The 13366-nt window shown below is 39.0% G+C and overlaps 1 protein-coding gene across 3 annotated transcripts in view; it reads left to right on the forward strand.

The window, feature by feature from the left end:
• The window catches only part of zdhhc1 (zinc finger DHHC-type containing 1), a 53414-nt gene that overhangs the window by 15786 nt on the left and 24262 nt on the right, over nucleotides 1-13366 (forward strand). For all 3 annotated transcript variants that reach the window (XM_060911760.1, XM_060911758.1, XM_060911759.1), the window contains exons 7-8: nucleotides 68-223; nucleotides 4676-4797. In XM_060911760.1, the coding sequence (XP_060767743.1) occupies nucleotides 68-223; nucleotides 4676-4797 (278 nt within the window). The remainder of the gene's footprint in view (nucleotides 1-67; nucleotides 224-4675; nucleotides 4798-13366) is intronic.

A 13366-nucleotide genomic window follows, 5' to 3' on the forward strand; every position in this document is an offset into this window, starting at 1 on the left:
ACATAATGCAGGTTTATCTGACTCATGTTTCTCTCTGCCGTCTTCACCTCCTTCGTCCGACCTTCAGTGAAGAACGAGTCTGTGGTGTGGTTTGTGTTCTTGCCGGTGGCTCCGGTGTCTACAACAGGTCCAGCTATCCCTGCGCTGGCAGGAGTGACCATCACGATGGGGCTTCTTTCGTCATTGCTGCTCGGCCATTTACTCTGTTTCCACATCTACCTCAGTGAGTGCGCTACAGACGCCAGCTTATAGGCTTTACACGCGTTTCTGCGACTCTGCACGGTTTCGTGGGAACAGCTGCAAAATAAGCCGGTTCCTGTTCACTGCTTACGTTATCACAGTTAAAGTTATTCCTATACTTGCTTTGTATAATAATAATTTGAAAAATGCAGTTTGTAACTGTAAAACACAAATCTGTCCTTCCTGAAGACTCTCCTCTGGAGGAAAACGTTTGTTCCGGCTTTCGACGAAATAAACTTCTCCATACGGAAATCTATCCCAGATCAACGATCATTACATCCTTTTTTTTAAACCTGTGTATTAATAGTAATAGTTGTAGATACACAGGCCCCTGTGAACAAGTCGTTACCATAGAAACGATAACGTACAAGAATAAGCGCGTTAGTATAAAGCTGTGATTTGAATTACTGCTGTAACTATCGTCAGAGCTGCTGTGTTAGGAAAATAATCAACACCTTCTAACCAATCACAGTTGAGAATCCATTAGCGCGGTGGTGTCAGCAGGACTAACGTCATGTCATACGCTTTATGCTAGCTAAGAGTTTGTGGGTTATGAAGGCAGTCTGCAAGACTTGCTATTGGCTATTTAACAACAAAATGCTCTCGTGTAACGCTGGAGAATATTATAAGATGGCAATATGTTCATGCTGATTTGAAAAACAAGCATTTGCTCAGTCGCAGTCGTTCACTTTAGATAAGCACTGCACAGTCAGTGTTGGTACCGAAACCCGATGATTCACTCGTTTTATATTTAGCGTTTCCAAGGCTGCTTGCTGGCTCATCGTGAGGCACAATGGTGGCCAGAAGCACACGGCTAAAATGGAGATGATTCTCCTTCATCATGGTGGTACTAATTATAATACTAATTTTAATAATAATGCATTTAGAGCGCTCCATTAAGCTACTCTGCATTAATATGAGGCAAAAGACCGAGTTCCAATCAGTGCGTCCTGATTAAAAGTCAAATAATAAGAACACAAATTCTGATTTAATAAGTGGAATAAAATCATTCTCAAGGAGGGAATGTTGAGGAACGTCCTGCTGAGTGCTGTAGCTGAGAGAAAATGCTGTTTGTGTTTTTCTTCTGTAGATTACTGGAAGGCTGTACAACCCCGATTCCAAAAAAGTTGGGACAAAGTACAAATTGTAAATAAAAACGGAATGCAATGATGTGGAAGTTTCAAAATTCCATATTTTATTCAGAATAGAACATAGATGGCATATCAAATGTTTAAACTGAGAAAATGTATCATTTAAAGAGAAAAATTAGGTGATTTTAAATTTCATGACAGCAACACATCTCAAAAAAGTTGGGACAAGGCCATGTTTACCACTGTGAGACATCTCCTTTTCTCTTTACAACAGTCTGTAAACGTCTGGGGACTGAGGAGACAAGTTGCTCAAGTTTAGGGATAGGAATGTTAACCCATTCTTGTCTAATGCAGGATTCTAGTTGCTCAACTGTCTTAAGTCTTTTTTGTCGTATCTTCCGTTTTATGATGCGCCAAATGTTTTCTATGGGTGAAAGATCTGGACTGCAGGCTGGCCAGTTCAGTACCCGGACCCTTCTTCTACGCAGCCATGATGCTGTAATTGATGCAGTATGTGGTTTGGCATTGTCATGTTGGAAAATGCAAGGTCTTCCCTGAAAGAGACGTTGTCTGGATGGGAGCATATGTTGCTCTAGAACCTGGATATACCTTTCAGCATTGATGGTGTCTTTCCAGATGTGTAAGCTGCCCATGCCACACATACTAATGCAACCCCATACCATCAGAGATGCAGGCTTCTGAACTGAGCGCTGATAACAACTTGGGTCGTCCTTCTCCTCTTTAGTCCGAATGACACGGCGTCCCTGATTTCCATAAAGAACTTCAAATTTTGATTCGTCTGACCACAGAACAGTTTTCCACTTTGCCACAGTCCATTTTAAATGAGCCTTGGCCCAGCAAGACGTCTGCGCTTCTGGATCATGTTTAGATACGGCTTCTTCTTTGAACTATAGAGTTTTAGCTGGCAACGGCAGATGGCACGGTGAATTGTGTTCACAGATAATGTTCTCTGGAAATATTCCTGAGCCCATTTTGTGATTTCCAATACAAAAGCATGCCTGTATGTGATGCAGTGCTGTCTAAGGGCCTGAAGATCACGGGCACCCAGTATGGTTTCCCGGCCTTGACCCTTACGCACAGAGATTCTTCCAGATTCTCTGAATCTTTTGATGATATTATGCACTGTAGATGATGATATGTTCAAACTCTTTGCAATTTTACACTGTCGAACTCCTTTCTGATATTGCTCCTCTGTTTGTCGTCGCAGAATTAGGGGGATTGGTGATCCTCTTCCCATCTTTACTTCTGAGAGCCGCTGCCACTCCAAGATGCTCTTTTTATACCCAGTCATGTTAATGACCTATTGCCAATTGACCTAATGAGCTGCAATTTGGTCCTCCAGCTGTTCCTTTTTTGTACCTTTAGCTTTTCCAGCCTCTTATTGCCCCTGTCCCAACTTTTTTGAGATGTGTTGCTGTCATGAAATTTCAAAATGTCTCACTTTCAACATTTGATATGTTGTCTATGTTCTATTGTGAATACAATATCAGTTTTTGAGATTTGTAAATTATTGCATTCCGTTTTTATTTACAATTTGTACTTTGTCCCAACTTTTTTGGAATCGGGGTTGTACAACACATGTTCATCTTTATGCTGTCAGCATTTTCTCAGCCACTGTATCATGTTTTTGAAGATTTTGCTCAACATCCAGTATTCCCATTGGTTCCTGCCTTTTTGGACACCATGCACGATGTATAACAGACTGTGTGATTACACATGTACTACTTCATGTCAGATTATACAATGAAGATTCTCTAATGATAGATCTGTGATTAAAGAAAATTCCGTTCTGTAATATGTTACGGCCCGGTCTAAGGTCAGGCAGTAGCCGTGCCCTCCCAGTTCCCAGAATTCCACAGACAGCAAAGAGCATTTCCTACCATTATTGGGTTTGTTTACAAAATGCAAAAGGGATAATATATGAACAGATTCACTTTTACACTGCAAAAAACTGAATTTGAGGAGAAAATGACTTAATATTAGTGAAATTATCTTGCTGCATGGGCAGATAATTTTACTTGATAAGACATCTTAGAATAAATTGGTTGCAATCTAGAACTAGCTTTAATAATCTCAGAATTGGTGTCTTGTATTCTTCTAACAGGAAATGCTAGATCGTTTCAACTATTTTCAAGATATTTTTACTTGCTAAGATATCATTTTTTGCAGTGTACAGTGCGTCGTTGTAAAAGTCATGCACTGAGCCAAGAAGTCATGCCTGGGCTGCAGTATAATAAAATAATTTCACAGGCCTGCCAAAAAAGACCATCAAACGACTTCAGCTGGTTCAAAATGCAGCGGCTAGGGTTCTCACACGAACAAAAAGAACAGAGCACATTACTCCAATTCTAAGGTCCCTTCACTGGCTTCCAGTAAGCTACAGAACTGACTTTAAAGCATTGCTGCTGGTGTACAAATCTCTAAATGGTACAGGGCCCAATTACCTCTCTGATATGTTGCAGCGGCCTAACCCAATCAGATCTACCAGATCGCAGCAGCAAAATTTACTGGTAAAACCTGTTGTTAAAACAAAGTGTGGTGAAGCAGCTTTTAGCTACTATGCAGTACAGCTATGGAAGCAACTCCCAGAGGACATCAAAAATGCTCCTGCTGTTGGCAGCTTCAAATCTAGACTAAAGACCAAGCTGTTCTCAGGTGCTTTCTGCTAACTGATAAATGTCATTATCTTTACATGTTTTAAACTTTACTTAACTTTTACAGTCTTTGCATGTTTTAAATTTTACTTAACTTTTATTCCATTTTATTCTGCTGTTTTTACTGAACTTTTACTTCATTTTATTACTTTATTTCTACTATTGCTAAATTCTCATTTTTATTTTTCTCCCTTCTTCCCCCTTTATTTTATGTAATTTTATTTTTTATTGTTTACTGTTTTGCCTTTACCTCTGTAAAGCACATTGAACTGCCACTGTGTGTGAAATGCGCTATATAAATAAACTTGCCTTGCTTTGCCTTGGGTTAACATCACCATTTCTCGACGGCTCGTCACCAAATTTGACATGGACGTCTGGGGGCAACCCAGAATTTTGCAAAATCCGGGCAACGCTGGGTAACCTGTGTGTGTAATATAAATATTTATTTTTATTTTTTGTTAAAGGTGAGATGTCCGATCATTGCCACAATACGTCAGGAATGAGTAGTTGAATGTTTATAGGATTTATATGGATTTAACAGCCATACAAATTAGTCACAAGAAGGACGAGACTTCCTAGTCTACACCGTTAGCGTCAAGATGTAGTTGTTTGTCGTTCTGCTCCAGTGACGTCCGTGATCTAGATCTCTCCTCATCTCTCTTCTCTTAGTGTGGAACAAGCTGAGTACATACGAGTACATCGTTCGACAGAGACATCGCCATGAGGCACTAGACACAAACAAAGGCCCTTCAGGGAACGAGCCTGGAGTTCCCAAGATGAACCTCATCAAGGTGAACATACAAAAACACACAGGTCCCAAATGATATCCAAGTATGTCTCCTCAGGCTGTCATCTGAGGCTCGTGTATGTAAACAGAACCATACCAGGTTTGTGGATTGTTCGAATTACAGGCTGTTTTTTATTAGTTTAGTCATTTAAATCCTTCATCTGAATGGTTTAATAACAATCTCCGAGCCGGGTCAGGGAAACGGGATTCAGGATGCTGTTCGTTATGTTACAGATGTATAAAACTACTGTACTGCATGCTGTATTAAACTGTCATGTGTTGCACATGGATACAGTTTAGTCCATGGCAGCCAGGAGGTTTTGTATAGTCATGGCTGAGTCACTCCATCATGTAATTTTTGGAGAAAAATCTCACATGGTGAAGGTTTTCAAAACCGTGGGAAATGAGCATCCATACTACTGAGTCACTTCCTGCTTTAGAGGGCAGCTGTGTGTTTGAAAGAAGGTGTGACTAATGGAAAGTTTCTGGGAGTAGAACGAGGAGCTGTAATGGAGAAATGATAAATAACTTGCATACTGGCACGGTGGTGTAGTGGTTAGCGCTGTCGCCTCACAGCAAGAAGGTCCTGGGTTCGAGCCCCGTGGCCAGCGAGGGCCTTTCTGTGCGGAGTTTGCATGTTCTCCCCGTGTCCGCATGGGTTTCCTCCGGGTGCTCCGGTTTCCCCCACAGTCCAGAGACATGCAGGTTAGGTTAACTGGTGACTCTAAATTGACCGTAGGTGTGAATGTGAGTGTGAATGGTTGTCTGTGTCTATGTGTCAGCCCTGTGATGACCTGGCGACTTGTCCAGGGTGTACCCCGCCTTTCGCCCGTAGTCAGCTGGGATAGGCTCCAGCTTGCCTGCGACCCTGTAGAACAGGATAAAGCGGCTAGAGATGATATGAGAACTTGCATACTGCAGAAACGTGGATGTCGTTCATGTTTACTCATTTGCATCTATTGCACAGTTTGAAATGTAGCGCACCCCCCACCCCACCCCACACACACCTATGATGTATGAATCAGGGATGAGAGTTTTCCGCTTTTCGGCGGATTTCCGCTTTTTCTGAGCGAAAATCGATATTATGCCAAATCCATTGAGATGTTTTTTTCATTGAGGGGGGTTGGGGTATGTTCCTTCGTGATACTCAAGCGTACGACGATGTTACATGTTTACATTTTCACCATCTTTAGTCTCGCTAAGTCTCGCGGTAGAATACGTGTTATCTACAATGTAATTGGCCAAAACATCGCTGGCGAGAGCATGATAGCCAATCATAACAGTTGTTACAAGAGTGTGGGAGAGAACAAAAGCCAATCATAACAGTTCTTACAAAAGTACCCGCATCTGTTCTATTTTATCGAAACTTGCACATGTTCATCATCGCTGCGCTTCAAAAATGCGTTTCTCTTTCGTATCGGCTTTTTTTACTCAAAATGCCGAATACAATTGACAAGCGAGACGAAGCGAAGGTACGTGAAATCGATGCTGGTATAAAAAAGAGAGAGGACTGACAAGCTTTTGTCTTTGGCCAAAAAGCTGAAGAAGTCGTCGAAATGATTAAATGAAAATGAGAAGTGACTGTGAACTATAAATAATTGTATAAAGTGTGCATAGACATTATCCCATAAACTTAGCATTCGTTTGATTTAATACATTGAACATGTATATGATGGTCAGTAAATCTGAATTAATGCTGACAGTTTTGAAAACTTAAATATTTCAAAAGACTTTGAAATCATATGCAACTAATGAGGACATAGGGTGACTGACCTTTTCTCCCTAAGAAATTTTATTTAATATATGAACATTTTGATAATTAATAAAACTTACGTTTAATGTGAATTTAGTTTGTCATTTTTGTTGATCATAAATTATAACCATACCCTTGAATGTAGAATGTGATTTTATTTTGAATTCAAACAATACTCCTATTGATTTGAAACATATTTTCATGTAAATATTAGTGCTGTCAAGCGATTAAAATATTTAATCGCGATTAATGTTGCGACAGTCATAGTTAACTCGCGATTAATCGCAATTTAATCGCACATTTTTGTCACATAAAAAAACATTGTAATTCTCTTATCAGCATAAAAAAGTGAATGGGCTTGCTTTGTACCAATGTTTTTTTTTTTTTTTTTTTTTTTTTTTATTGCAAAGCATAACACGTCTTGACACAGCCACCACAAAGTGAAACCTAAGCCGAACACCGGCGCGGGGCTAGCAAGAGAACCATGAGTGAAATGATCTACTGTTTGAGTTAGTCTACAACTCTAAATCAGAGAGATACGTAGGTTACACAGTGACGGTAGGCTTGACATGCTTGATTATAATATAAAGTACACTATTATATTAAGTTTAAGTTGTTCGTTGATAAATATTGCATTGAATCTGATCTTTACTGTTTCAGCTCACTTAACACATTTTGTACTTTTACACTTTCTGCCTGTTGATGCGTCGCGCTGTCCAATCAGAGGCGGCCAAATTTGCATATTACAGGAAGGATTTCTGGGATAGCATTGAGTTTACAGTTCAGAGGGATCTGGCTTCTTTAGACGCTGTCTTCTTAAAACTGAATAAATATTTAAAAAGAGCCAAATTAGCCAGTCTTTTGAACGGCTCTTTTCAAAGAACGGATCACAAAGATGCGGATCCCATCAAAGAGCCATAAATCCCATCTCTACTAGTGCGCCCTGCCCGCGCTGGTTCTTGGGGGGCAGAGGACTCTGGCTGTGCGGGGCGTGGCATTACAGTCTAGCTGCTATCGGTTTTCTAACCAAAGTCTCTGTTCCAAGTTCCTGGCAGTTTCAAAAGCTTATGAAAAACCTACATCATGCCACAGAGCGTTAATCTCGCGATAAAAAAATTATCGCCGTTAAAATTGAGTCAAGTTAACGCGTTAATAACGCGACATTTTTGACAGCACTAGTAAATATATAAAAAAGACAACCGATTTTTTTTTTTTTTTTTTTTTTTTATCTAGCTCAGATTGCAGGAAAAGAGGTTTGTAAGGCCTTATTTTTCAAAATTTTCCTGGGGGGGTATCCCTCCCAGACCCCCGGCTTTGGGCGCCATCTTGTTTTCTGCTTTTTTGGTGACCACCCACTCTCATCCCTGATGTATACACAGGCAGCGAGCATGGTAATGCATATAAACACTACATTTCCAATAGGACTTTGAGACTCAAAGATTTTTTTGATCGGCTTTCGACAAGCATGGATAACAGGTTCTGGATCCTGCGTTTTATCAAGGTGGCATGGCGTGTAATATTTTCAGGCTTGGCTTATACCACGGTGTAACAGACCATGTGGACACCCACACCCCCAGGTCCATATGGCTGTCGATCATGCCAAATGCATGATGCATTCTGTGGCTTACCTTCGATAAGCAGTCTCCTTCAACGGTACTGTGGCTGTAGAAGGTGGTGGAGTTTTCTTTCACTATAAATAGTGATATATGCATTCATTCAAACTTGTAAACCGTTACCTATTTGAAAATGAAATGGGCAACTGATCTTTCTCGTGATTGCCAGATGAAGATTTTGAAATAGAAATGCAGTTCTCTTGTGAAAGAGGTCATGCAGTGACAGTTTTCCACCTCACTGGGGCGCTATAATTTCAGTATAACTAAAGTATTGATGAAGGTGACTGTAGAAGACAGCATTTGTAATCTGCTGATCTCAGCAGCTACTGGATTTGGCTTTGCTGTCTGTATTTGTTGGATCTGAAATTCTTAACCAATATAACCTAGACTAAACTGTCTAAAAACTTTTGAAACTATAATGTGAATTTTTATTTGTAGTCCAGTGACTGTATTTTGTTCCAAAAAGTTCATCGTTTTATCGTATGGAAGTGCATGCACAGGTGCAGAAAAGTCTATTTACTTGGATTTATGAGCTTTACGAAAATTAATGTGGATGCCACCACATTAGGCTCTGATCACCCTACAGCTTGCGATGGGTTTGCAAATACTTGGCGATGGAAAAATCGATAGCGTTGCCACCAATCGTGCGATGCATGGCAGATGTTTTCTGGTTGTTTTTTGGTGTGTCTCCGCCTCGTGAGTGGCCAAAAACGTCACGAAAAATTTCAGTGCATGCATAAGCAGCGAATACTCGCAGATGGGTTTGGGAATATTTCTCGAAGCTCGGGGAACCTTCGTTGAGATATATTTCTCTCGAATCCATATCACCAATGCCCGCGGGGGCCTCGTCAACACAGCGGCTCGGCATAGCCTAACCTTCCCCGAGACTTAACAAGTACATTTACATTCAGGGATCCTTCGGAGCGTGTCGTGTGCGCGTATGTCATTATGGGAACCGCCTGACACTGATTTGAGCGCAATCAGCATGCGCGTATAAGGACGCTGTTTTCATAGAGCATTTCTGTCAGGTATGCATCAGTAGATGGATCTAAGTGCAGAGAGAGTGTTTATTAGCAGGCGTGATACCGGTATTTACAGAAAGCAGTGTTATAAAGCAGAGCATTTAATCAGTCATAAACGTGGCTAGAAACAAACGTGACCGTGACGATGCTAATAGTTTATATGATAATAAGCCTCTGTGTCCTTATATGCGCGTGCTGATCGCGCTCAAATCAGCAGCGGGTGTTTCCAATAACGACTGGGTCCTGTGAGCGAGCGTGGCCGCTCGAGCACACAAAGGTGTGTCAGTCAAGTGTTTGCCTGCTGTGTGACCACAACTTTTAGCTCACCTGTATGTCCCCATTAGGGCTGCTCGATTATGAAAAAAATAATAATCACGATTATTTCAGTCAATATTGAAATCACGATTATTCAAATGATTTTTTGAAACAATGCATTTATTCAGCATTTCTCTTTAAAACAAAAAAACCTCTTTGTTATTGATCATTTACATTCACCTTTCTTTCAAACTGAAAATAAATATAGTCTAGAAAAACTTAAGTTTGCGATGTATAAAACAAAATAAAAATATTCTTTTGACATAAGACAGAGAAAAACAAATGTACATAGGCTGCATGTCTTTGGCTAAATACAACCCCGATTCCAAAAAAGTTGGGACAAAGTACAAATTGTAAATAAAAACGGAATGCAATAATTTACAAATCTCAAAAACTGATATTGTATTCACAATAGAACATAGACAACATATCAAATGTCGAAAGTGAGACATTTTGAAATTTCATGCCAAATATTGGCTCATTTGAAATTTCATGGCAGCAACACATCTCAAAAAAGTTGGGACAGGGGCAATAAGAGGCTGGAAAAGTTAAAGGTACAAAAAAGGAACAGCTGGAGGACCAAATTGCAACTCATTAGGTCAACTGGCAATAGGTCATTAACATGACTGGGTATAAAAAGAGCATCTTGGAGTGGTAGCGGCTCTCAGAAGTAAAGATGGGAAGAGGATCACCAATCCCCCTAATTCTGCGCCGACAAATAGTGGAGCAATATCAGAAAGGAGTTCGACAGTGTAAAATTGCAAAGAGTTTGAACATATCATCTACAGTGCATAATATCATCAAAAGATTCAGAGAATCTGGAAGAATCTCTGTGCGTAAGGGTCAAGGCCGGAAAACCATACTGGGTGCCCGTGATCTTCGGGCCCTTAGACGGCACTGCATCACATACAGGCATGCTTCTGTATTGGAAATCACAAAATGGGCTCAGGAATATTTCCAGAGAACATTATCTGTGAACACAATTCACCGTGCCATCCGCCGTTGCCAGCTAAAATTCTATAGTTCAAAGAAGAAGCCGTATCTAAACATGATCCAGAAGCGCAGACGTCTTCTCTGGGCCAAGGCTCATTTAAAATGGACTGTGGCAAAGTGGAAAACTGTTCTGTGGTCAGACGAATCAAAATGTGAAGTTCTTTATGGAAATCAGGGACGCCGTGTTGTATTGTTGTATTGTTTATTTTTGAATAGGGACAGATACAAAGACATAGATATCTGGAACAGTTATCTGATGTATGCATCACAGTATTTGTAGCCAAAGCTAATTCACAACACTTGTCCCTAGTTGGGCTTTTAATTAAACAAAACAAAAAAAAAAGAGAAAATGAATATTTAAAATCTATGAGAAAAAATATATATACATAAAAATAAAATAAAATAAGAAATAATGGTCATAATAATAACAAAATTAAAAATAACAATAGCAATAGTAAAAATAAAAAGACAAATAGCAAGCTAAGTATCTAAACTAGTAATTCAAACTAAATATGAGAGCAGGATTGCTGTTGAACTAGCCATTGTTTTGTTTGTTTTTTGAAAGAGAGAAGTGTAGCTATGGATTTTAAACTGTCTGGTAGAGAATTCCATAATTGTTTTCCTTTTATTGAAAAAGAGGTTTGTGCAAATGAAGTTCTACGGAATGGAACAGTGCAATTGCCTTTTGACATTGCTCGGGTGGTGGATCTAGTACCACTTTGCAGTCTTGTTATTGACTCACAGAGCAGTTGAGGAGCAGTATTATTGAGGCATTTAAAAACCAATTTAACTGTGTATAATGAAATAAAATTAGTAAAACTGAGAATCTTATATTTGTTTAAAATTTGGCAATGATGATGCCTTATTCTTTTCTTGTCTAAAACTTTGAGGGTTTGATTATAAAGGCATTCTATGCATTTTATTGTTGTCTGGTGAGCCTGAGACCATGTGGTCAAACCGTAAGATATATGTGAGAAAATCATAGAATTCATAAAAACAAAGGCACAATTTAGAGTTAAGCAATTTCTTATCATCTTAAAACATCCTAGATTTGCCTTAATAGTCTTACACATTTTCTTTACATGACTTTTAAAGTTCAACTGATAATCCATGATTATACCCAGATATTTCACTTCGGGAACTTGCTCAATGGGCTCACCGTTAATTCTTATATCCAGGGTGTTTATTGGTTGTTTCTTTATAGAGAAACACACAGAATTTGTCTTTTTAATGTTTAGGGTTAAACAGGATGAAGCCAGCCAAAATGCTATTTTATGCAAGGTAGTATTTAGTTTCTCAGCCACAAGAGTACAGGTCTTACCAGATGCATATACCACTGTGTCATCTGCATACATCTGTAGACCTATATCTGGGCACACATCTGGTAAGTCATTGATATAAAGACTGAACAGTATAGGCCCTAAGACAGTACCTTGAGGGATCCCCGTTTCAATTTTAAGAAAATTAGAACTCACATCATTAATAGTAACACATTGCTCCCGGCCCTTTAAGTATGACTCAAACCAAGACAATGACTTTTTAGAGAAATTGAACTTAATTAGTTTTGAAATTAAAATATTGTGTTTGACTGTATCAAACGCTTTTTTTAAATCTAGGAATACTGCACCGACCACATGCCCTTTGTCAAGTGATTGTTTTATTTTTTCAGTTAAATAACAAGTAGCGGATTCTGTAGAGTAGTTACATCTGAATCCGAATTGCAAAGGATGCAAATAGTGATTTGACTCAAGGTAGCGCATTAGTTGTTCTGAAACAATCTTCTCCAGGACTTTAGAAAAAACTGGAAGAAGACTAATGGGTCTATAATTAGATATAATTCCAGCATCTCCAGATTTAAAGAGAGGTATTACTTGAGCAGTTTTCCACCCATCTGGAAATTGTCCAGTTTTAATAGAAATATTAATAAGATGGGTGAGGGGTTGGACTAGGATGCTGCTGTATTTCTTGAGAAAAGCTGTGTCTAAATTATAGATGTCTTTTGAGTATGTGGTGTTTAGGTCATTTATAGCTTTTAAAACAGCAGTATAACTGACCTCTTTAAGGTGAAATGAATTCTCTTGGTCATCGATTAATGCTGTTTGGACAGCATTATTCTTACAGGGGAAACCTGAGGCAAGGTTCTTGACAGATTCTATAAAGAAATTATTAAATTCGTTTGAGACTTGTGTACTATCAGAGATGACATTTTCTCCAAGTTTGAGTTTAAATTGATTTTGGGTGTTTTTACCCTCTGGATTTAATAGACTATTTAGTTGCTTCCAGATAAGCTTGCCATTCCCTTTGGCCTCTGATAAAACATGGATGTAGTAATTTGATTTGGACATTCTAAGCTGTTTAACCACCTGGTTACGCAGACTTTTATATAATTTTGAATCAATGTCACTACGAGTTTTAATAAACATTTTCAGAGTATAATCTCGCTTTTTCATCAGTTTTCGGATATCATCAGTCATCCATGGTAACTGAAATTTTTTGTGGGATTGTTTTGTCTTTTTCGTGAACTTGTCAATAATGCATACAATAGCAGATGTTAGATGATCACAGCAAGCATTTACTTGATCAAGTTGTAGGAGGTCATCCCAATTAACACCCTTTAATTCGTTCTCAAATGCAGTCATTGTTTTATGAGGAATCTTAAATCTATAGAATTTCTTGTTTTGATTTATAAACTTTGCCAATCGTTTTTTTGTGAGTTTTCTTGCAACTAGTGTCAAATTATGATCTGACAAACCAGTGACTAAATTATAAGTTTTTATGATTCTGTCAGGCTTATTTGTAAACATTAAGTCTATTAGTGTTTGGCTGCTCTTGGTAATGCGTGTGGGGTTTTTAATCTGCTGGCTAAAATCATGTTTA

Source organism: Neoarius graeffei, chromosome 27 (assembly GCF_027579695.1).
Source record: "Neoarius graeffei isolate fNeoGra1 chromosome 27, fNeoGra1.pri, whole genome shotgun sequence".
In the NCBI taxonomy this organism is placed as follows: Eukaryota; Metazoa; Chordata; class Actinopteri; order Siluriformes; family Ariidae; genus Neoarius; species Neoarius graeffei.